The 26,513-nt window shown below is 35.6% G+C and overlaps 1 protein-coding gene across 2 annotated transcripts in view; it reads right to left on the bottom strand.

The window, feature by feature from the left end:
- ttc33 (tetratricopeptide repeat domain 33) overlaps positions 1–25,152 on the bottom strand; it is a 40,932-nt gene extending 15,780 nt beyond the window's left edge. For both annotated transcript variants that reach the window (XM_088912251.1, XM_088912252.1), the window contains exons 1-2: positions 25,109–25,152; positions 23,257–23,478 (exon numbers count right to left, since the gene is read on the bottom strand). In XM_088912251.1, coding sequence (XP_088768377.1) covers positions 23,257–23,477 — 221 coding nt within the window. In that variant the 5' untranslated portion in view covers position 23,478; positions 25,109–25,152. The remainder of the gene's footprint in view (positions 1–23,256; positions 23,479–25,108) is intronic.
- Between the last annotated feature and the right edge of the window lie 1,361 nt (positions 25,153–26,513).

The following is a 26,513-nucleotide window of genomic DNA, read 5'->3' as shown; positions in this document are numbered from 1 at the left end:
CCAAAATTTAAAACCACCTGTGAAATTAAAGGTTTAACACGCTAAATAAGTAAAATTGTCACGTTTTTGCTATCCGGCAGCTATCACAGGGTGACTCATATTTTGTAATAAACCAGATGTTTTGAATGTACACAAATATTTTGAACATTGTTTTTCCCCCATCATGGCCTATTTATTAAATTTGCTTAACACAGACTTGGAAAATTAGATGCATCTGACGCACAACACTCTTTATTCTGGTTCTTATCACCGAATATAACTTCCTGTCAATAAAAATCAGTTATTATCAGCTAGAGAGAAAGCAATGAGACCTTAAATCAACATTTTGTGTGTGCTACAAATGAAATCAAACCACAGATCTGTAGAATGACTTCAAACTATCAACTCCAAGTGAAGTTCCTTTTCACAAAACACACTTTTCTGGTGAGCATCACCTGTGATTTGTAGATGTTTGTAAAGCCACAACAGAAGTTACATGCATTAAGTAATTTCTTACCCTTGTAATTATGTACTATACAATAACTGAATATTACCAAAAATCACAAGGAAAATTACATCTTCAGAAAATCTGATGTTGGATTCACTGGAATAGTTAACATAAATTTTCTGAATTAACCGTGTTTGTAAACATGAAAATGAAGAGCTTAAAAGGAAATTTGAATAATGAATTCTACATCTGTTTTTACAAATCTAATATAAATCTACATAAACAAACTATTATAATTACCTCTGCAAATTTATATGATTGCAGACATGAACAAGTCATTTAGGGCAATATTTTCATGACTATATTTTAACATGAATTACATATGGGTTTGACAACTCTGTTCATAAGCTTTAAAACAATACCAAAATCATCTGTCTATGTTTACCAGTGATGAGGATAAGGATGTCTGATAGTAAGGTGTGAGTCCAAAATGGGTCACCTCTGTTTTCTGAATGGTTAATCATTTGGATCCAGAAATAATAGTCCAATTATTTCTCCCTTAGGCAAACATTTATGGAATTTTTTTGATAAAAGCAAAGGCGGAGATGTCAAAAACAGACATATTTATAGATTTCATATGGAATGATCCTGTAATCTTGTTGTCATATAACATACAATAAATGGCATTGATATTCTGAATTTACCTTTCAAATAATCATGGTCAGTGCAAAATCTGCTGGTATATTTTTATAAAATTAACAATCCCTGGAATATTAATGTTTCAAGAATGTTACACGTACTTTTAAAGACTAGGGACTACTCCTACATAGGTTGCTTGTTTATATGAGCTTCTCCAGAATTTGGCAAACAATAACATTTTTAATTATTTCAGGTAAATTTATATATGGCTGTCATTCTTGTTATGAAATACAAAATGACAGAAATTACTCTAACAGTTCTGGATATATAATATTTTATGTGTTTATGATATTCACATAACCACTGCAGATCTTTAGAAGGATTAACACTGTCCATGTCTAGTACAGACTTGATAAAAAGCTTATCCTGTGTTTCTTATCTTATGTCACTAGAATTTTCAGTTTAATTAACTGCAAAGGCAAGACTGATCCCCGAAACTTTTTTATTTCTACATGCGATGCACGAATAAGAGTTACACAAGTTTAGCAATCCGAGTTCAAAATTAGGGATTTGTTTAATCAGCATCAGACTGTTTCATAAACTAATTGGCAATGTTTTCAGGTGAGCTTCTCAGGACTTCTGGGTGGCACCATTTTGACTCCTACACATCTGATCAGGGATGTAATAATGATCATATCCTTCACCAAGTACGCTGCCCTGACTCATGTCTGTGTGGCTTTTAGTTTTATTATGACGCATAAAGACAAGTGTTTGTTTTTTTTCAGAAGGTAGGAAGGTTTCCAATTATGTTGTAATCCTTATTGGCTTTTCAGTGCTACCCAGTGCAGCAGGAAATACAAATCCCGACGTTCTGCAACTCATGTTGACAAGAAACCACCATTAATAAACAAAAATAAAATGCATAATCATTTTTACTAGCTAGACAGCTTGTCATCCCACTCCCTTCTAGTGGCAGATCTGTCCACTCTATTTGATATTCAGTTCCAACACTCCTATAATTTACCGTAAAACTAATTTCGTAATGAAGACCAGGAACTCTGTCCCAGATGAAAGAGAAACGCTCAATATGATCAATACAATAAAAAATGTGTTGAACCAACACAATGCAGTTTTCCAAACCAACATTCCTAATCTGAAGCCAACTGGAATCAATGTTCTGAAAATCAAAGGCTCCAGATGATTCAAACAGTACCAGGAGAAAAAAAGCATAAGCCGTAACAGCAATGCAGTTTTCTTTTACAGGAGTTTTTTTCTGGGGTAGAAGTGGAAGGCCAGTGATCCAAAAATGAGATGAATTCGCATTTCTGAGGGTCCTGTGGGGGTTCTTGTCCAGTGTAGAGGGTTTTGAGATGGATAGTCCCCCAGATTTAAAATAAAAAATGAACACAAATTCTATTTCTCTTTAAAAAAAGGAGCTCATACATGATTCATGTATATATACATTGCAATATCAATATACAGTATATATAAAGTATTGTCATTGATTAATTACGTATCTATACCAAAGGGAAATGAAATTTTCTTGGCTATAGTGTAAACTGGCCAGGTTTGCCATAGTATATATAAGAAATATATATAGGAACAAGTAATAGGTTTATTCCATGCTGAAAAGAGAAGAAAGAAAACATGACGTCGCGGCTGTGGGGCCTTCTTCAGAAATATACAGTATATACTATATACAAAATGAGTTTGGGCAGCAAAAATGTTAATTTTCGATGCACAAAAATAACAATTAAAAGTCTTTTATTAACTTTATGATTCATGCAATTCTGCTGTGGTTTCCACAACTTTGTAGAGAAACTCCACAGAGATTTTTTCCAAGATCATTCTGATAAAGCAGTTGTCTGTTGCAGTGTTACACTGAATAGGTCTTTTCAATCTTGATTAAGCAGAAAGGGTCACACTTTCTGTGCAGTCCAAGCCAGGGGTTCTCAATCACATCCAAACTACACACCTGCAGTTTTTTCTTCCAGTCAACTCTCAGTTACACAATTGAACCCTTCATAATAATAGGATTAATTTGAACGGTTTGAGTGTCTTCACCTCTATAATATGTTTGAGATTTCCTTTTAACTACTGTATTTCATAAGTAAAATAAAATCCCAAATATATTAGTTAAAAAATAAATTTGCAAGTATTACAACCAAGCAACTTGTTAGGTTAATTAAGACGTTAGTTAGGTAATTAAGCTTGGCTGGGAAAAAAAGCAGGTACAGTATGTGTGGTGCTTCAAGACCAGGATAGGGACTTTTTTTCTTGTTATAACTACTTGTACTGATGAAGGCTTGATTGCAGAAACATGTTGATGTATTTTCCTTTTGCCAAAAAAGATGGAAAATAAATTATGTTGAAGGGGTGTAGGGTTGAATTTCCGAGCTTTTTGATGGAGCCTGCACAATACATTTTTTCAAATCTCTCTAGATAATTACATCATTTCCTAATTGTTTAATAAAAAATCCTAAAATGGAAATAATTTGCTGTTAGGAATATTTTGCATGCCTTAGAATTTTTATTTTTCAACAATTCTAATATCAAATTCTTAGTGTTATGAGGATAGTGTTGAAAAAGATCCCCAAATGAATATTACAATTACACTTTTAGGTGCTGCACAAAATGATAAAAATAAATGAATGAACAGGAAAATCAGCCTTTGAAAGCCTTTGTGTGTTACTGCCCTGAAGACACTGGTTTTCATTCGTATTGAAACAGTTTTCACAGGGAAGGAAAAAAAAAAGGTTTAAAAAGGAAAAATCCTTTATCTTAGAAAAATGGGTCATATTGCAAAATATATTCATAAGAAAAAAGTATACTACTTTAAATATGTAATAAACCACCTTTAGCGCATATTTTATGTGTTTCACTAAAAATGATTGAAAAATATAAATTAAAAAAACATCAACATAGATTAGATTAGAAACCACTGAAATGTGTTTTTTGTTGTGTTGTACTTAAAATACAGGGGTATCAGAAATATTTCGATTCAGATCATCAACTAGCACTATAATAACACTGTATAATGCTGTTTAAGGCACGTTTTTATACTTTGAGGATAATTATTACCCAATTGCTTTTCTTTGAAGTCTGTTAGTCTAGTGAGAGAGAAAGATATTCAACATGATCATTACTTGGACTCCAAATGCAAAGACAATGACCGTGCGATTAACCCTTCTTACTAAGCAATACCTGTTTTTTATCTAGAGTAACACAGTTCTTGTTTTTAGCTATCACTCTTCCCAGAATGGAATATGCCAAGTATGAAATTAGCTTCAAAACTGTTCCACTGAATCCTCACAGCTGGTCTTACTCAGCTTCGATTCATTATTAAATAATCTCATGGAAAACAAATATCCAGAGATTGAACAAAGTCACTTCAACAACCAAACCCATCTGAAACAATGAGGCCCTTATCTAATCTTACGTCTACATTTCTGATGTGATATTGCTGGTTTTGCTGGTTTATTTGCATTATCTAGGCTGATAAGAAGAAAATCTAAATATAAATTCTACTATAAAATCCAATGAATTAACGTGTCCTTAATGGTAATGTTTAAAATAAGCTGTTAAGTTTGTGATCAGTATGTATATATTAATAATTGGAATAACAGCATTATAGTACAAACCATGAATGGCTGGCACCGATATTACTAGTAGGACAAAGAAAGGGTTAATTATTGCATTGCGAAGAAAACCATGCTTACGTATTGTCTGGATATTGCTGGTCTTCAGGATTGCAACCCATTTCCAGTGCAGAACAAATATGTTCCAAGGACAGGTTTCATTGGAATGCTTTCACAAAGAATAGTCAAGCCTGTGTGTGCTGAAATGTCTTCATTTTAATTGCACAGCTTTATCCTAGGAGAGTTCTGATGCTCTGACTCTCTTTGTCATGGAGCAAGTTTTGGGCCATTATATGGTTAAGGTGTCCTCTGCTCATCAGAAACCTACAGAGGAACTACACATCCATTCAAGGATGAGTGCCATCTTAGTATACACAACACATAAATAAAAAGGAAGCAAAGCCAATTTCCTGACATGAGCCCAATTGAATGTTAAAAATATGAAGATATACTTCATCAACCAATCCTCTATGAAAGTTTCCAACCAAAGCCCTTTTCCCCCATATAATGGTTTTGCCTAGAATGAGCTGCAAGTCCATTGGGTGTCTCTTTGATTAAGGTATTGATATTGATATTGATTAAGGTGGAACCCCAACTCGTTTTTAAATTAGTTAAATATTTAGATACAAAATATGTTTTCTAGATATATCCAAAATGTTCTTTGTAAAGATTGTGGTTGTGTATTTACTTATACTTAGTGTAATATAGTGTAATATAGAGATAATTACTGCATACAAACATACAGTGTATTAACCATGGTTTTCTTGACTTTTGTATTTTGTTCTTGTGTTTTGAAAAATAAAATGTACTGAAATCAACATCAAAAAAAGCAAACAATTCAAATGAGATAAAAAGCTTAAACACACATTTGGAAACACACTAACCCACGTTAATGGCTACTCAATTCCCACACCTACATAAAGAACAATAGATTAATAAAACGAAAAGGCCATTCTAATTAGATTTTATGGCACAATAACTCTCTCCACCCTCTTCCTCTGTCAACATTTGTCTAACATATCACAGGCCATGAGATTATAATCAGCTCCTAATAAAGTGATATTAACTGTTCTAGTACAAATCCTTGCTGAGTCTTTCCTGTAAAGATTCAAAGTGAACGCAGTGAACTCACCGTTAATTTGTACTGTTTTGTCAAAACAAGGACCGGAAATGCCATTTCAGACACAAAGTGTTCTTGCTTCAGTAGATGTGTGAATATTGCTATACAAACGTGCTGATTATACCAATGATTGAAGTCACTTCCAAATTTAAACCTCGATGGTCTTGCTATATGATTCAAACCTTTACTGACATTTGTTTTGCGATTTTTCTCCTTAAATTAAAGAAGTACTTGAAACCAATGAATTGGTATCTCTTTATTTTGTGGCTTTTTATGTTTTCTTGCATTTTGTTTCAATGATGAATATGTTTTTAGTACTGGAGCTAGCTTACACACAGAAGAGAGTATTCATAAATCACAGCCTTGAGACAAGATAAACTATTATGTACTGAATTTTAATTGCTAAGCTGAACGAGGAATTACAGTGTTTTGGGTGCTGTAAATCTGAAGAGTTACCATAAGGAAATTCCTATCTGTATCAAAAACAGAAATATAATTCAACAAACAGTTACAGTGGTGTTCATACATTTATTTTCAAGGCTGAAGAACAGGCAGACAAATGGAGGCTTTAACTAAGCTCACGTCAAGTAAATAAGAAAATGCATTACTCTTGTAAAGCAGTTAAACAGAAAAACAATCTGCTGTACAAAAAAGGAAAGCTCATGAGCACAGAACTTTGTTTAAACTGTTGGTGTGTCACTTTATTGTTCGTTTGACTAAGGCAAATAATGACCTTTGTATGTGCAGACAGTGCACAAATATCTAAGTTTTGACTGGCCGTAACATGTATAATGGCAATGTAAAAGATTTGTGGATCTTCATAAATAAAGGTAAAATTCTTAAAATATAAACTGTTTTTTTCTACATTTTTTTTCCATTTTTTCACGTTGTTTATCTAATCTCTAGTAGAATAAAGCAAACTGACCTACATTAGTGCTATACAATAATTGCTAGATAATGAGTAGTTAGCTCATGTCATTCAAAAATCCATTTGTGTTAAATATGTTAAACGGTATGTCATGGTATAAGCTTGCTTTTTTTTTCTCTCAAAGGCGGTGACCCTATATCAATTATAGAAGGAGCAATGATTGCGTCAAAATCATTTGCTTTTATTTTTGCCTTTACAGGAACATTTTGCTTCATTTCAGTTTGCACAGTTTTTTTTCTTAAACTGCCCGAATAGTTTTACACAGAGATTATACATATTGTATATCGTTCATTTTTTTTCAATTTGTAAAATTGTTTCAAACCTCCTGTGCAAACCAACACTGCCAACTTTCCATATAAATATCATCAAAACAGACTCCTGGTTCTTGTACAAATTTTACTTGTGGACTGACTCTTGTCCAATCAGGGGCTGGGCATGTACATACTATAAAATCCCTGCAGAAACACTTAACTTCCAACAACTTGATCTGCCAATGCTTTATCAGCGGCTGGGAAAAAAACACAAAACTGCAGTAAAATGATACAGATCACAGACTACTTCAATCCATAAGGGTAGCTCACTCTAAAAACCAACAACCCTTAATCTAATTAATTTCCTTTAAAATGATTCGAGAGCAGCAATATATTTTTGTAACATCCACCACTACTTAGAATCACAAGTCAGTGATGAGTTTCTGTTTCTAGGAATTTATGTAAATGATACTAAAAAAATATTTCTGCGACTGCACAATCAGGCCAGGCCACTGAGATTTTGGGACTGGGTTTTTTTTTTTGTGTGTGTGGGGGGTAACCGAAGGGATGCTTCTTTGAAGAAATAAAGACACTGTTGGCAGATATTTGGCACTGGCTCCCACCAACAAAAAAATGCCCCCAACCTCATCTTTTACAACACTCCCATGATGGTCTATAAATAAGGAGTAAGAGTGAGTTGGTTGCTGGAGTAGGAGTTTTGTCAGGATGCCCAGTTACATAGCCCATCTGTTAGAAAGAACATAAGGGCATTAGGATATAAACGAAAGGCCATTTGGCCCACTTAGCCCATTTGATAGTGGTCAATATTCTCCCAAATCCCACGCTGTAAGGAGAGTTAAGGAAGTACCGCAGGCTTTTATGTGTACACATCTTTACAACTCTCTGAGACAAGCTGTTTTTACAGCATTTATTAAATTTTAGTTGTTTAGAATGATATTGCTTACAGTGGTGCTAGAAAGTTTGAGAACCCTTTAGATTTTTCTGAATTTCTGCATAACTTTGACCTAAAATCTGATCAGATCTTCATCTAAGTCATAAAAATAGATAAGAAGAACCCAACTAAATAAATAACACACAAAAGGATCTACTTGTTTTCATTCATTTATTGATCAAAATGATCCAACCTTAAATGTCTTTGTTGGAAAAAGTACGTGAACCTCTAGGATTATCAGTTCAGTTAAGGGGATAATTAGAGTCAGGAGTGTCAATCAATGGGATGACAATGAGGTGTGAGTTTGGGTGTCCCTGTCCTATTTAAAAAATATAACCTGAGTCTTCACTACCAAAGTCTGGTCTTCACCACACAGGTTTGTGAACGCATGCCATGCCTTGATCAAAATACACTTCTGAGGACCTCAGAAAAAGACTTGCTGAGGCTGGAAAAGGTTACAAAACGATTTCTAAAGACTTTGGGCTTCACCAATCCACTGTAATGCAGAGAGTGTACAAATGGAGAAAATTTAACATCACTGTTACTCTCCCCGGGAGTATTATTATTATTTTAGGTCAAATTTATGCAGAAATTAAGAAAATTATTTCTAGCACCACTGTCAATAGGTGGCAGTGGTTAGCAATGCTGCCTTTAGTGCTGGGAAACTGGGTTCCATTCTGGGGTTTGTGTGTGTTCTTTCTGTGTTTGTCTGGGTTTCCTCTGGGTTCCGGTTTCCTCCCACAGTCCATAGACATACTGTTAGCGTAACTGGCTTCTGGAAAAACTGGCCTTGGTGTGAGTGTGTGCATGTCTGTGTCTGTGTGTGTCCTGCGACAGACTTGCGTCCCATCTAGGGTGTACCCTGCCTTGTGCCCGCTGCTTGCCAGGATAGGCTCTGGCTCCACTACAACCCTCAATTAGAAGAAGTGGTTAGAAAACGGACGGATGCTTACTGCTAAATCTAAACCAAGACAGAGCATTTAGTCAAAACTGAAAGTGAAGACAGTTATTTTTCATGGCAAAAATATTAAGTGGTTATTGATGTGAAACAGTGCAGTTGCTATAAATGCAAATGATAGGAAGTGTATCTATAAAAATAAAACTACAAAAATTCAAGCGAACATGTCCTTCATTATTTACAATGCTACTAGCAAAACTTAGATGTAGAAAAAACAAATCAAAATGTATGAATATATTGTCAGTTTCCTTTCAAATTCAGATAGCAACACTTGCTGTGAGTGACACTGCTAAATCTAGACCATAATTCAGACAAAGTGGGAAGTGAAGATGGGTACCATTTATGTCAAAAATAAACCTAAAATGATATTTGCTATGAGGTTGTGCAGATGCAGCTCTTCCTTTGTAACTTGGCAACCAAAACTGTACTCAGTTTTTAAAAGAATCTTCAGAAGCCTTCCCTAAAACACTTTATGCTGTATATAAAAAACAACCATTTGGTATAAAACAGTAAGCTTAACAGGATAAGTAAACAAGTAAAAAAATCGTATTTTATAATGTATGTATTTATAATGTATGTATTTATAATCTGTAAGCAAATAATTACTGCTATATTTCCAAAAGTGTCACCCTAAAGGAGCTTCTGTCACTTGCAACTTGTGGTTTAGTTTAGTCTTAAAAAGATTTTAAAACTTGAACTTAATCAATTTTTCAGGAACAAAAATGGTTAAGGAGGCAAATTCTCCACAGTACTCTTTTTCAGTTTTCCTCACAATTACACAGTTCCTCCAAAAGTAAATTAATATACCCCAACAAACTATCCTTTTTACATGGTAGAGCTATTCATTGTATAGTGTCATTTTAGGTCTGTGTTTACCATAAAATGTTATGTTTATCATATGGCTTTCCTCTAAAGAGGCAAAATAATTGAAATAGTAAATTGTTAAGAAAATACAAAAACATCATAACATTTTCCATTCAACGTGGTTTTGTTGACAATATTGCTTTTGCTCTTTGTCATGACTTTAAATAGCAAGACAATCACTTCATAATTTCACTTTAATTGAAGGAATATGATCATGAAATTGACAAGCTATTTTAAACATGACAGTTTAAACTCCTTTAAATCTCTCATTCATCAGGCACTGGCACTCCTGTCCATGGGTAATGAGTGGGCTGAGACAAGATGAAAGTTCACCAGCTGGAAGCACTGATGATATAAATGCACATACCAGTAACTGGACATTAACAGATTAAGCCAATGATCTATTAATGACTTCCTTCAGCAAAGTGGTGCCAAATGTCACTGTGCCTAATGTCAAAAAAATTAAAGCAAGCAGAACCAATTACTTATATGTGGAAAGTCCAAAATGGGAGGGGGACAACTCACTCTTCTGTCTTCACTTCAAATGCATTCTGCCAAGCAGGCAGTTTGATCATCAAATTTAAATTAAATGTTATACTGGAAAAATAAAAAGTTATATTGGAAAAACAAACATTAAAAAAATGAATGTCCTTACACAGAACTGCACCAAGAAATATTAGTGTTTCTGACATCATGAATCAGTCACAAAAATATGACTATAAAGTCAAATTAGATACTGTATGTACTGCAGCTGTAAAAGTTTCTCTCACATGCTGGATCTCTGTTACCGACCTCCTCTTGCCAAAATACTTAATTTAAGACATCACTTTTTAACAATTCACTCTGTTTATTTAATCCTCTAGACATACATAATTGTTTTGTGGTTTAAATGCATAATCACAATTCACTTTTATTTGTCTGGTTCTATTTCCTTTCCAATATTTTTATTCTTATGCATGTACTTTTAAGAAAATGGCTCTCAATCAACCTGGTTTCTGCTGACTTCTTTTCCAGCTGAGCTCTAAATCTCCAGTGCCAACTGATGATTTTCCATAGGTAGGAATGGCAATGTATCTAACACAAGAAGGCTATATTGTAGCACAGCACAAGAGGGTCCCACAATGAGCTTTTTCTTGCCTTCTGTACAGGTTAAGTTCATCACATTTTAGCTGTCACACCTGAATGAAACTCAGAAAGTGGTAAAAGGTTCATATAAATTATCTGATCTCTGAAGAGCTTAAAGCAAGTTTAAAATGTATTCTGAATAAAAAAATAAAAAGCTTGTGATTGAGAACTCAGGTGGAGAAAAGAAAACAGAAGATACACTTCTTCCCCTAGGCCATGGTTGGGAACCACTAAGGTTATATTTTGTTTTAGGTGTGTCAATGTTGACAATCATTTTTTTTACGCATGAATATGGATCATGTGGTCACAATAAGCACTCCAATGGCTCAGTAATTTAAGTTTGTTATGGGAAGGAAGAATGTCATTAATAGCATTATGTCAATATTACACTATTAAGAGAGTGGCTGGTTTTTATCATATTTTTGGGTACTAGCAAATCAGTAAGTGGATACCATTACAGTGGGATGTCTTCAGATGTTAAAAAAACATTTTATACATGTGGTGTGCAACATTCATTTACAGTCTAGAAAAATAACAAAAATGTGTATTAGCAAGATTTATTGATTCATTAAATATTAACAGTGTCAGTGTAAAAGTCAAATTAGTTCTTCATAAACATCCTGCAGATGAAGGAAGGCAATTTGTTTTGGGCAATTCCTGATAGATTTATGGTCTATGTTCTGAAAGTCAGTGCGATTTTATGAACATGGAAGAATGAACTATCTGCACTTTACTTTTACTAGAAAGAGCTCACTCATTATGTTTAAAAACAGTACTGCATATACTCAGTCCACAGCCAGATCCCAAAAATCTGCTCACTGGACTTTACATTGTTGAGTAAAACTACTGATGATCTCTGACTTTAGGGCAATACTATAAAGTGTCAGTTATTCATTTAAGCATTAAAGTATACATAAAGTTACAGAAAGTCTAGAATAATATTTTATAAAATACATCTTCTACTATATCCAATTGCTACATCTAAACAAGAGTTGATATTTAGGCAAAGTGGGAAGTGAAGGAAATTATTAGGTAGTATTAGGAATTATTATTAGGTAGTGCATCGACTGTAATTCAAGGGCCAAGATTTCCCTTAATTCTTATCAAACTAATAGCAAAGTATAGAAATAAGAAAAAATAAACTGAAAAGCTTGAAAATATTTACAGCTCTCCTTCCAAACTCCAAACAGAATCATATTTAAACCACGGTGTGCTTTGTTTTTCCTTGAATTATTTTAAAAAAATAGAACCAAGCGCATAAGAAATCGAACCAGTTTAAAATGAAAAAAAGACATTTTTCACAGTTGCCAGCTTTTGTCATTTCAAATCACTGACCTAAAAAAACAGTACACTTTAAAATGAAAAAGCTGAACTAATAAAAATAAAATAAAATAAATAAAACATTTTGAAATGTAAGTCAAGGACAATTCACATGCTACATTCCAGCCCGGCAAAAATAAGGGAGACCTGGATTAAATAAAAGCATTGACTGAAGATCTAATTGCAAATTGGAGACAATAACTGATCGGATAAACAAAAAGAAAGCTCACATAACAGGAAACTGCATTTAAATGGCACATCTGCAGTTTCCAACTGGTGTGTGAAGGTTTGATCCATTCTAGGCCCATGAAGAGAAATTCAAGAATAATCATTTTCGTAAATGATTATGAGAGGAAACTATGAAATGATATTTATTCACACTGTCTCATTAACTGACATGGAATTCCAAAACACTGACCCCCACCCAGATTGCCAAGGCAATATGGCCATCGGCATTATGATGTTTAAAATCTCCCTGGTTTGAGCAAAATGGAAACAGACCACTTGCGTTTGCTTTAACTCCATTGTTTTTCTTAAATCAATCAATTATAGCAGGTATCCAGTGTATTTCTGTCAGTAAATGCGCCAGTACCACAAATCTCATTCCGGTTTAGCATCACTAGTTGTGGAAGAAGGGCTAGAAACAGTGGCCAGTATAATTTAGATGTAATGAAACAATACTGACTCTAATTAATACACATTTAAAAATATAATGACATGTGTTTTGCTTTCTTTAACAACTAAAACAATTTCGTATTTCTGAGAATACTTGATAAATGATCTCTAATCCTAAATCACTAAGTTAAAATGTTAAAAAATACTAGCACCTAAGTTAGAAGGGTACCATGTTATCTGTAAGTACATTTGTAAATATTATATGCAACGACAAAAATGAATGCTGAATTAATTATACAGTAAGTTAGACCGTTAATTCATGTTCAGTTATAATAGTCCTAATAGTACTTTTTTAACGTTTGTTATAAGAGTATAACATTAAATAGCCCTGTCATTAATGTTAAAAAAAACAAACAGCAATTAACTCAAAACACAGAAAAAGGTTTAAAAAGTTACTAAAATAATTTTGAGATTTGAGGTGTAGCGGCGAGGCTTATTAATAAGAAAGAATTAAGTGTTTCTGAGCTTTCCCAAATTAGGCCTCATCTCTCTGTTCATCTCTGTGGTGCAGCCACAGAGAAACTATTCATGCAGGCTGATAAGGTTTCCTAGGACAGCTCCCAAAGGGGGATGCACTTAGCTAAGCCTGGCTATCATGATCAATGGTCATCCATTGGCGCCTATCTGTCTAGGGAGTGCCAGATGGACATCTGGACTGCATTCCTAAGTGTCAGGAGTAAGTGACTCATATCTCACCTTGATCAACCAATCAGGGACTGGTAGGGCCGAGTAACCCACGTGGGACTCTGATGCCCATGGAACTTTCAGCCAATGAACGAGCTGAAGTTCCTCCAGGTAAAAACAGGCAACACAGAGATTCAAGAGATTCAGAGAGAATTCGGTGGACTGTTCTAAAGGGAATTCAAAGGAGAATTCCAGGGCAGGACGGCCCAGGAGCAGAAGGCTCCCAAGGGCAGGACATTCTCGCAGCGCGCCTCCTGTCCATCCTGAGACTCAGCCCGGACAACCACGGAACGGCCAGTGTGTCCGAGTGCCAGAACTTTGCTTTGTTCTAAGAGTCTAGAGCGGAGGTTGCCAGAGAATAACCAGAGGATCCACCCGAGGTTAGCAACAGCAGCAGGCCTCGTGAACAGGTCAGAACTGTGGACAGCTGAATCATTATTCAGAACTAGCGCTTCATCAGGAACGAACCGGTCCTCTTCCTGACTTGCTGGGATCCACAGTCATCTTTTCTCCTGTGCACAAACTTTGCTAGTTAAAGCCAACACTAACTAGCCGGTCAGTGAGCATCAGCAGCGCACCGTCGCAAGCCGCACAGCACAGCCTGGCACGGAGCCAGAGAGCGCGGATTGGACAGCAACAAGCCTGCAGCTGATTCTTTGTGCCTGCAGGAGATCTGAATCCCCAGAGATTGGATGAGTATTCAACTTCAATGCATTACAGCTCGAGAATTCAATTGTTATCCCAACCAGTTGATATCAATTTAATTCCTAAGAGTTATGTACTTGTTTTGAGTATCTAATGTAGAAGTTATAACCAAGTTCATTTACGAAACGGTCTAAATGAATGATATACTGAACGTATGTCCTCTTGATGTGTAACTCTTTGTAACTGACTGAATATATATCTTTTGTATTCTGATAACCCTCTCGATAAGATCTGTTAGTTTTATATGAATATTTTATGTATTAATAAATGTATCCTCGTGTATTAGTACCTGTGTGTGTGCGTTGTTTGAGTTATGTCGCATGGTTGGATTCTAAAGCCATCAAAAGAATCAACTTTGTGATTTACTGCTACAATTAATAATTGTCTCAGTAAATGCCCAAACCCTACAGAACTGGTGCCTTCAGAGAGCCACTACATTTACATTTTGGCTATGATTACATATTTGGCGTCCCTGAACGGCTATGCAACATTACAGAGGTGAACAAAACTATCAAAATACACAGTCAGAAAGTGCTTATTTTAACTAAAGTGTTTACAGTCTTAAGTTCAATATTGTATTAATCCTACTTTTACCCGATATGGAATAGCATGCCTTTTTATTGGTCTTTGGAACAACTTTGCATTCACAAATATTTTAGAAACAACACTGGATTTTGGATACAAGAACTTTCTCATAACCTTTTTGAAGCTCAGTGGCACAAGACAAAACCACATCTGAATTCTCCATACTAAAAGCAGTAGTGTATACATATACCACCTATGTGCACCCTTATATTTTAGTAGTATGCTTCTGAAAATCATTTGAGAACTTCACTGAAATAGAATAATGTGTACTGGGAAATAATCAAGAGTTTCAAACCAAATGTTTTTGTATTCATGGTAAAATATTTCCATCTCATATTAAATTCTTAACTTTAAGTACAGGTTTTCTTTCTGCATTCAATACACACTGCCATTTTTAAGCAATGTGAGTTAAAATGGAATCAGATGGTAACCTAATGTACATTTTGAGAAAGCACATACTTGAGGGGTATTTAGATTAGGGAACTGAGGGGGCAGGATGCTCACAACAGATCAATTCTAACAGAATCAGGAAAGCACAGTGTAACTCAAAGAATAAATTTAAAAAAAAACATCCATTCCTACCTCAATGTTTACACCTCAATGTTAAAAGTAAAAGGAAAAATTCCAAAGGACAAGACATAAGATGGTATAAGCAGAATCTATATGGATTATACTCTAAAATGAAAATTCTAAGGGTTTAACTAAAGGTATAGACAGCCTAATGTAAATATAGATACAAGTAACGTAACTGTATGATGATACCAGGATGATTGGCAGCAAAGGCGACTTTAGATTACTGGGAATTTAACTTTCCAATTGTAAATTTGGATAGTGTGATGGAAAACACAGACATTGAAATTGATGAGGCTGAAATGGTTAATAATTATTATAATTTCTTAACCCAGTTTGCAAAAGCAACTACTAGAGAAGATACTCTTCATTCTTTTCAAATAACCACATTCTGCTTGAGGAAAAGCTAAGATAGAATCACTAGTTAATTAATTACAGTAATGTGATGTATAGTTTAAATATCCGATGTCTAAGTCTAAAATTTAGGTTTATAATTTTAGAAAAAGAAACGGAAGAAATAAGGCAGAGACTAATGAAACAGAGGCCGAAGTGTGAAGTAGAAGTGAAAAGCACATGGAATAAATAATGGAAGAAGAAAAGAAAATGAATAATGGAATAATGGAAGAAGAAAAGTAAATGAATATTTCATGCAGGTTTTTACAACAGAAAACATCAATGACGCACCTAATGTGTTAGGAAATTTCTACTAGTTTTAGAAAAATCCATTCACCTGTATTTCATAGCTACTATGCTGAATATTCGATACTATTCATTGGTGTTGACAAATGACCAACTGTATTATTTAGGGACAAATTATAGCAGCACAAAACTTCTCTTGTTGCCATGGAAGTCTTTTGCTTTTGGCTCTGTTTCTTGCTGTTGAGGTTCCGACTGCGGTGGTCGCAGTCACGTCATGAGTTCGTTGTCAATCTGCCAGGATCTAGGAGAGCATCACAACCGCTTGTGCAGCACCTTTAAGGCTTGGGTCATCACAGGTAGGTGGTGATTGGTCGTGACACCATCACTTTTGGTGGGCATCCCCGCATGGCACGCTCCTGACTGCAGGATCACTCTGGACCTGTCAGTGAATTTATAACAGGTGACCTCAGGTAGGGGTCTGAGCCCAGCTTTTGTCTCCCTACTGGGCGGGTGTGACTGGCGGATGTCAATTTAGGCACTACATGATTGGATATGTCAGGGTGGGCCCAATTTACGGTGATCTGGTTTGGCACTGAAAAGTTGGACATCCTATCAGAGTCTTCATCTCAGCAGTATGGCCATGAATCTGATTCCAAGGAGTTAAGCAATTCCCGGGTTTATTTTCCATTCACGGCAGGAGAAAGATTATTATAATCTTTCCAAACACTGAATTCTAAGCATAGGCATAGTATTGCTGCTACAACTACTGTAGGAAACTGTAAATCAATACTTTTTGCTTGTTACCGGTGAAATTAAGGAAAGGGTTGGGCTAATACATAATACAAAAATGATAGCTTTTTCAGAAACAGACAAACTGAAATTGGGAAATTAAAGATTAACTATGCTACTAGAATTATTTCAATAGGCAACAAGAATACCTGATAACACAAACAGATGACATGATATATAAAGTTTTCTGAAAGCTTTTTATAAGGTCATAAAATGTTCAAAGGAACTGCTTTCATTTAAAAGATTCTGAAGAGAGACCTACTGTACACTATCCATCATATATACTTTGTATGTTAAGAGGTACTAATATGTCATATTGTTATATGCTGCTCTATTTTAAGCAATGCGTGCACACACAAAATCTAAATCCATCTCAGTTTCTAACTGGTCTAGTCCAGATTAAAAATTGTGTGAAAGTTACTTGTGAATCAAGAAATCAAAAAGGTTTTGGGTATTAAAAGGATAGCCCACTGTTCATCAGCATTAAAAAGTCAGTGCACCTGCTACAAAACACTCATACTTTTCCTGATAATAACTTGAATTTATTGCATGTGATAAGTTTCTCTCATGGGCAGAACTGTATATAAGAGCCACTCCTACAAAGCACACCTGTGTGCTCTGATAAAAACAAGTGATTCATTTGTCAGGTTTTATGCAACAATCTTTTTTATCATCTGATTTCACTATGCCAGCCCCTGCAAAGTACACACCCGATCTTAGTTCTTGGCATCTTAGCTTCCGGAAACATTAATGTAAAAGACAGGAAAGACAGGCAATCCTTGTAGGATCTTTCGCTTGTGGCACTATATAAAATAATGTTTATTATTATAATTTTCAGACTCTAAAACACACATGATTGGTATGAATTTAGTGTTTACACCAATTACATATCTCACTACAATATTTTTTTTAAAGAAAATTCACATTTTTTTCCAGACGTAGGTAACTAGTAAGGAGTAATTATATACATTTTTACACAAAACAGGCTGGGCACCAGATTTGACTATGATACTACATCAGGAAACAACCACGCTGGTGATGAAACACTTCCAGTATGGATAGTTTCTGGCCATATGCTGTGAAATTCAACTGTTATCTGAGAATGTAAGTGAGCACTGAGCTACAACAGTATGAGTATTAAAGCAGTTACAGTATTGTATTGCAGCACCATTCTGTGTTGAATAATTCAATTTGCATGCTTGAACCTATAAGAACTTTATCAGCTTATAGAAGCATGAACTATTGGACTTGAGTTAAAATATGACCTATTGACTACAGGAAAACATTCAGCTTAGGAGTGTTCCTTCAAGATAAACCAGCAGTGTACAGTAAGCTCATTCTATCATTCTATCACAGACAACTGACAATTCTATTATGACAATGTGGAGGTGTTTAAAAATGAAAGTAACACAAAACTAGGAAAAGTAGTACATTTTATATGATTAACACAAATAAACATGCAGTTTACTTTGAAAGCTTACAATATTTGCTGTAATAGATATTCACACAGTCTACACACCCAGAGGCAAGTAGTGGAGGATGCAGTAGGTCACTGACAACTCACTTTTGTCAAACACAGACATCATACAAGATACTATTATCCATTGTGTATTTATTGTGAATTTCTGTAATCACACCATTTTATCTGCCTATGGGGTGATGTAGTCAGAGTGTTACTCTGAATGGAACCATTATATTAACCATGTGAGAGAATTAATGATGCACTGTATTGCAATGTCACAAGTGTCAGGCCTTTCTTTTATCTATGTCCCTTATTATGAACGTGTGAAAATGAACAATTACTTGGAGAATCTTAAACAAGTAATCCTGGTGTGCACATAATACTCTTCAGCATATCTACTGTTTCACACCTGAAAAGAAATATCCATATAACACTGTTTTGTACTGCTGATACTGTACATAGTTCAATATCTCAGCCACTATGGCCCATTCAACAGGGTTAAGTGAAGGGGGAGCACAAGACTCCCCCATCTGGATGGGATACCAGTCTGTCACAGAGCATACCCCCCAACAAATGCTGGTCTCTATTCATACAATAATGCAATTTAGCAATCTGGGTAAAGGATCTCGTTCAAAGTATCTGCTGTGTGGACTTGAACCCACAACCCTCCAGTCTTGATTCTGGCAACTTACCCACTAAGCTACGCTACCCCCAGATTTGCGGTACACTACGATCTCGATATCTGCAAATTTACTTATTCACAATTCAGTCTGAATGATGGTGTCTTGGATGAAAGAACAGAAGAGCTGGATGAGACCGAGCAGAAGGTTGTTAAGCGCAACTTTCAAATTAGCTGCACAACAGGCTAGGATCATGAGTTGAATCTAGCTAATGAGTGAGCCTCTCCCCACCCCTGCTCAAGTACTCAGTACCCAGCATCTGCACCTCACCATGGTTTTGTTTTTATATCGCAACGAATACTCCAGGTTCTGTGTCAGCAGCGTGGGGAATGACAGCCTGGAGACGACTTTACAGGTGCACAGTTTTATCATCCTTTTCATTATAGTGGGGTGTGCTCATCACAGAGCAGGGAAATATCCAAGCGAGGCACAGAGAAAGTGCAGGCATCCACGGGACGCACAGGAAGGATTCACTCTACTTATTTTAGCTTACTACTATAAGTTTGTGATCACTATTGTTTGTTAAGCCAATATCGGCTACTTATGTTTTTTAACCATATATATTGTATACTGTGGTACATAATGTGGGTATGATGGTGTACATGATTATATATGCGAATTGGACTATTTGTAAGAGTTCTCTGCACTGAACTCTCGCAAATGTCGAAACCCAACTGTATATATGAAAACAAAAGTAACAATTCAAGAAAGCATTCATTTTCCATATTTGAATATCTCAATATTCAGTCCTTGATAAGTAGTGATAGCTTAATTTATGCTGAAAACGTGAAAAAATAAGAAGTAATAAGAAGAAATGTTTTTATCTGTGGAGTCCTGTTCAAGTATAAGGCATATAAAGGGGAGAAAGGAGTATGAAGCAAAGGGAGTTGGTAAGGAGACCCTTACAAATTCTTTCTTGCGTCTTTAACCTTATCAGCGTGGAATTAACCTGAAATTGTTCCTTTGCAGCTCACATGCTTACACAGACCCCAACTCGAATCTCTAAGTCACAGCTTGAATTTCTGAGTTAGATCATTTTACTTGGAACCTGTTTACCAGTGAATCACCATAATAAATACTAAAAGACGGACTGAACCTTACTATCAAAGCAACAATTCTCTTTTCATAAAAAATGCTTGATATTAATCACAACCCCAAAATGTTGGCGTTCAACAATTACAAACTGCACCACACAACAACAAGACTTATAATACAAACTTTCAGTGCAAGAGCTTTATAGTTTCAAAACATTCACTTCACAATCTGCAGACACACACTAATGTATACGCTCAAATGCCTCCCCCAGTTCACATCCTTTTCTGGCTACCTTTATCCTTCAATTAAGTCTGTTTCTTCATTAAAAACTGTTTACACTAATATAGTGCTCATCCCCTTTAGCCTTAGGGATAATAACTTCAGACTTCTAAGTATGATGTATGACTAAATAACAAAGTAACCAAAAATCATTTGATCATAATTGCAAATTCAAAAACAAAAATATGCACTGATAACATAAAATCATTTTTGAAAAGTAATGCAAAGATCTGCCCTCACCTGTCAACACCTTTTGATTTCAATTTTTCAAGATGGAATATTTTTGTCCAATTTACATTAGGTGTGTATTAGGCTGAACAATGTCTCCCTCTGTTGGAAGTATGATACATTGTGCCAATAACTTTGCAGGCTGTGACTACAAATTTAAATACACATTTTTTATTTACAAAACAAACTATAGTAAATCCTAACCAAACATGCATCTGAGGAATATTAAGGTAAGTGTAACACTACAGAGCTGGCACATGAATGAAAAACACTGGTTTTATAATCAAACATAATACACATTAGTACAGTGCAGTTTCTCAAACATTTACAGGCAAGAGTTGTGCGATAATATAAATAAAAATGACTACTGCATTCCAGCAACTATAAATGTGCAGACCATGTGAATACAGTACATTAAGCAATCATCTTACTTGGTGTAGAGTAAGCTATTTTAATAGCTTGAAAAGGCTTGAAATAAACACTTTAAAGTACATGAATCACAGTTTTCCAGTTCCTCTAAACTGAGGTCTGAAAAAAGGCTACAGTTATGATTAAGACACATTATAAAAAGCACAAAAGGCATGAAATCTCAATTTTACAATGATTTACGATGTTGTATTTTGAAACTAAATTACAAGATGTCAACACACCACTTTTACAGTTTAACTGCTCATTAGTAAGAAATATTCAAAGGTCTGTGAACATTCATGGTAAGAAGGTAGACAGGAATAACAATCTAGGCATCATCAAACATCAAACATCACCAGGTGGATGCTACACATTGGTGGTGGTGGAGGGGAGTCCCCATTACCTGTAAAGCGCTTTGAGTGGAGTGTCCAGAAAAGCGCTATGTAAGTGTAAGCAATTATTATTATTAATTAAATATCTCTTAAACTGGCTTAATTATTACCCTGATAAACTTGTTAAACTCATAATCTGCACTGGCCACTCCAGGTAATTAAGTCAATACTGTTCATGTGAGGTGTTATACTTGCAGCTAGTTTTCCTTGACCATCCAGACCACAGAAAATGCAGAAATATTTCAAGAAGAGAACCCAAGGGAAAAGCAAAGAACCAGGAAATTAAGTACTTATAAATGCCAGGAGATCTAGAAACAAAATGTGAGATAGAAGCTTCTACTTCAGGAGGTAATGAAATTGGAGATGACTGCAGCCTGGATATATACTGTTTCTCAGAGATAGGAAAGACAGAAGACAGAGCACTACTGTAATAAAAGAACATTGAGGATCAGACATTTAGAGTAGAATCAAGGGTCTCAGAATCTATGATGTATCAGAAGGGTAACAGAAAACTTCATTAAAACTGCAAATGAATTCTGAAATCATGTCATGCAATTTTCTTCAGATTTCCTTATATCCTTTATTCCTTATAATGTTTTTGCCTATAAAAGTGTGCAGTTTAAAGAGTCTAGTTTGGATTTAAATATTCACTTTAACGATATGTATACACTGTTTGTAATTCAGCAAAATGGGAAATCACTACAAAGTGGTGAATACGTTTGCATGGCTCTGTACATCTTTAGTACCTACCAGCTGGTTGCAATGTGTCCAAAAACCATGAGTACTGTTGACCTCTGATGGCCACTCATGTGATCATTTCTCAGATCCAAGGGAGGAATCATTTAACAGGCTTAGATGTTATTACTGTTCCAGACAAACAATGAAATCAGATCAAAAGCCAACCTAAATTGTATTGCCTTATTCTGCGGTCCTGACCAAGTCAAACTCGGGTTATTAATGTGATGAAGCAACCACTTCAGCTCCACCACAGACTTACAGTAAACATATCTGGTAAAAGGTTTTACAAGCTTCAGTTACTGCATTCATGAGATCCTAAATCACTTAAATCACTTACGGTCATCCTGCCAATTAAGCCTTGAGATTCTTCCAAGTCTCCTTTCTCGCCAAAAAGACATCATTTATGTTTTTCAAAGCCTTCATGAACCACTTGTTCACAAAAAGATAGTGGTATAAACCACCGAACTTGACAAATTGCATTGGATATGTTTTGAGTGTATAATTTGTTGGATCCTGAAGATACTGGGAGACACACTGGGGTCTGTCACTGGTAAAAGAAAAAACTGCTCCACAACCTTCAGAAACTGAAGTAATGCAGTACACGATTGTGAAATTTTAAATTAAAATCCCATTCTTAATAAAACAGTCCACAAAACTACATCATAAGACACTTGAAAATTAAAAGGCTATTATATCTTTTCAGTCTAGCTCCATAATCTGTAACCTTGGCCCGAATTTAAAAAACTATGACAAAAAGCAAAAAAACAGTATTTTTGCAAATCACGATTAAATACCACATTGTATACATACCTTTTCTGGATCATCCACTTATCAGCAGATTAATATCAGCTTAATTACAAGTGGATATTAGTCTTCTGTTAACCAACTTAATATCAGAGTTTTGTGTAGCTTCCATGTGAAATCAACAAGGCAATGGGCAATGGAATCAATCTTTTAACCCTTATTTGTAATGGTTTTGGTTGATGTTTCAAGGGTCACCAGAGCGTTTTGACTTTTTAAAAGAGTAAGATAATGTAACGTTAAGTATTTTTAAAAGAGTAAGATGATGCAATGTTGGACGTTTTCACACTGTAGTTTGAGGTTTTCTTTCAAACGGCAAACGCAGTCACTAAGGCTGCACTTACAATCCTTGATGGAGACTAACCTGCCTTGCTCAGCCAAGAGGGCTCCTTCGTCCTTCAGCCTCTTGCTCTTGGCGGCACAGTCCTCCAGCAGGACTTCGCGACGTCGTTTGATGGCATGGAGCCAGTCCACCCCATCAACGGTATCAACGCTCACCTCTTCGGGGGCCTCAGCTTCGAAGAGCTGGACAGCCGCCTTGGACACCTTCTCGCCAGCTTTCCTCTTCCAGCCAAAAGAAGCCATTCTGTCAGGACAACAGGTAGCTCAGCATTGCCTCAACAACTTGAATTCAAACTCAAAGCGGATCTCTACCGTTTCCACAGGACGGTAAATTGCAGGCTCTCATCCTTATGTTGCTTCAATTCCTTAACAGTCCTATATTTTCAATTAAAAACACACATTTTAAAATGAAAAAGCAATAGACAGAATTATTGTGGCATTATTGCTGTGTTGTTGAATTATTGTAGAGTTTTCTAAGTCTCATGACACAATCACCAGCTCAACAGCTTGGTGCGGAGCACACTCTAGTACACATCAAATAGTGGTGAAGAGAGCTAATGGAATTATGATGTCCAAGGGATTATGGGTAGGCAAAAGGCAAGGAGGTATTAAGCAAGCTTCAAGGACTGGACTAGTGCCTTGCAGGGTTTAGGAGTGTGATTTAGTAGACCACTCATTAAACACACAATGTCAGTTAAACTGATAATTTTATTGCAGCCTCTGTGTGCAAGATTCAACAACTTTGACACAAACTATCGCTTGTGAGCCCTAATGGGCATACCAAAAGAACATGCTATTGCTGCAAAAGTCAAAACCAGGGGTATTTTAAAGTTAACTTGTTTCCTCTCTTCACTGTGGAAATAGGACTACATGCATCATTCCATCCTGAAAATGTAAACAGTGTTAATTAATTTTTGAAGTGCAATAAGAAAAGAAGTGGAAATCAGACTCTCTGTGATTTTTAGAGTGAATAACGTGGCATTAGGTTTAGGTTAAAAGCACAGTGATACTTTTGTCAGCTAACACATTAGGAGATACTAACAATCTTTTAAATCAGAAGTCACTTAAGAACATCAAGTGAACATTTACAATTTGGCATTTAAAGAATATTTAATGTGATGACCCTGCCAATATCCTTACATCAAGATTGTAAGAAGACAAACAATACAAACACTATATAAAATGCAAATAACATAGCTGGACAGTGACAGTGTTAACTAGTGTCCGACAGAAAATACACTCAGACATGAAGGTGGATAATTCCAACATAGTCGGATTGTTCCAGTCATTATTTATACTCCTTGCATTTGAAAATCCCTGAACTGTCTACATAATGTGTGTAGCCCACTTTATCTACACCAAGGCGACATGACAGCCATTCTGCGCCAGGAGAAGTCAGAAACTGCTTAACCAGTTGAGACAAGTGGGAAATTTAGAGACGCCAGATTGTGAAAGCTTGAGATGTATTCGCCATGTGATCTTCCTTAAATTAAAGACGGTATTTTTAAAAACTAATATCTGGTGAATTCACATTTAATTGATAAAATGATAGTGTGCTAATAAGGTCGAAAAACATTAGATCGCGTTTTATTCTGTTAAAACCACATAAAATTCCCCACAGCGCTGCACTGAAGTAATAAAGTTCAGAACAAACCATATTGGGCTTATACTGTAACAACAAAAACACCGTATCATCTCAGTCACAGATGTGATATTGTTAGAACAAAAGGAATGGACAACTCATTACGTATCTAAAAGCTGTATTTTACGAGTCAAATGGTTGTTACTCTATTAAAAAAGCAGAAACCGTGACACCGTTTTAACTGCAAATAAAACCTGCATTCAAATGAACGTAATTACACAAAAATACTCACAACAATTATAGCGATGTTTTGTTTCCTGAACTCTGAACTTTTCCCTCTTACCCCGGCAGTACTACCTAGTGCGAAACCTTCTTAAAGGGACAATTTCTTTTTAGGTCTTAGAATACATAAGAAAGCAAAGGGTGCGAATAAATGGGGTGTTTAACAGTAATTTTGTGTTCGTACAATAAAACATCCTCAGCCTGATGGTTAATATTATTACTGCAGAAAACGCCTCTCGGCAAAATGCTCTCCAGTCCAGGTTTCAGGCCCAAGATAACGTCCGTCATGGAACTGGAAGTTCCACTCTGCCCCCCTCTGGCTGCGAGCCACAGACCGAGTTTATACCACAGCTACATGCAGACCGCTAAATCTACTACAGTGCAACCACCGTTAAAAAATGCAGTGTAAATAGCAATTTAGGTCCGAAATAAAATTTAAAGTAACAGCAAAACATCACATTTCATACATTTCAAATTCATCCTAAAATATTTTTTCGCGATCATTCAATATCTGTGTTTTGCAGGAAAACTAACCCTCACTCAAACGCTGGTAAAATTTAAGAGGCTGAAATTGGCTTCTTATTCGCGTATTTCGTTCCACCTTAAATGCTGCTGTTGTGATGTTATGTCGCCTTTCGCCTATACTATAGATAGATCTCTACAGTTTAAATGTAATCCGGATGGATTACTCAATAAAGGGGAATATGTAAGTAAATAGTGACTGTCCAAATTGCATTTTTGTATGAAACCAATTTAAAAAAAAACTCACAATAACACAAACTGGCATGTTAGTCAACGAGTAAATAAGGCAGAACGTGAATTCCTGACACTTTCTACATATTTAACACGACCTTGCCTTCTGATCATTAAAAGTCTAAAAATCTTGCATTTTACAAGAAATTTTAATATAGTAGTTTTAAATGGGACATTTAGAACATGGCATATGAGAACATATGGTTAAAAGAGGATGAGCAAAGGGTGATCGCACTGTCTACTTATTGCTATGAACCAACCTCCTGGTTATAAAAAAAAGTCTAAAAAAGTAATATAATAAGCAGAAAGTGCAATCACCTTTTCCCAGTGCAAGTTCGTGTAATTGTGAGTTTTTAAAATTGGTTTGCGATTTTCTGAAATATATTCCATACAAAAATACAATTTGGACAGTCACTACTTATTTGGATATTCCCTTTCACTGATGTCTACAGTATCCCATCCGGATTAGTACTAACCGAAGAGAGCCCTCCACAGGCAAAAGGCGGCATAACATCACTGCAGCAGCATTTAAGGTGGAACGAAAAACGCGAATAAACCAACGTCAGCCTCGTGTAAAATTTTGGCTTTTCTGGGATCGTCATCTCAAAACCTCCCAGTAAACGAATAGCAAACTGATTCAGTGAATCAAAAAATAGTTGTAA

The sequence above is a fragment of the Atractosteus spatula genome, chromosome 3, assembly GCF_055471065.1.
Source record: "Atractosteus spatula isolate fAtrSpa1 chromosome 3, fAtrSpa1.hap1, whole genome shotgun sequence".
NCBI classification, from domain to species: domain Eukaryota; kingdom Metazoa; phylum Chordata; class Actinopteri; order Semionotiformes; family Lepisosteidae; genus Atractosteus; species Atractosteus spatula.
The sequence above is the reverse complement of the archived record's forward strand: the minus strand, read 5'-3'. Positions and strand labels throughout refer to the sequence as shown.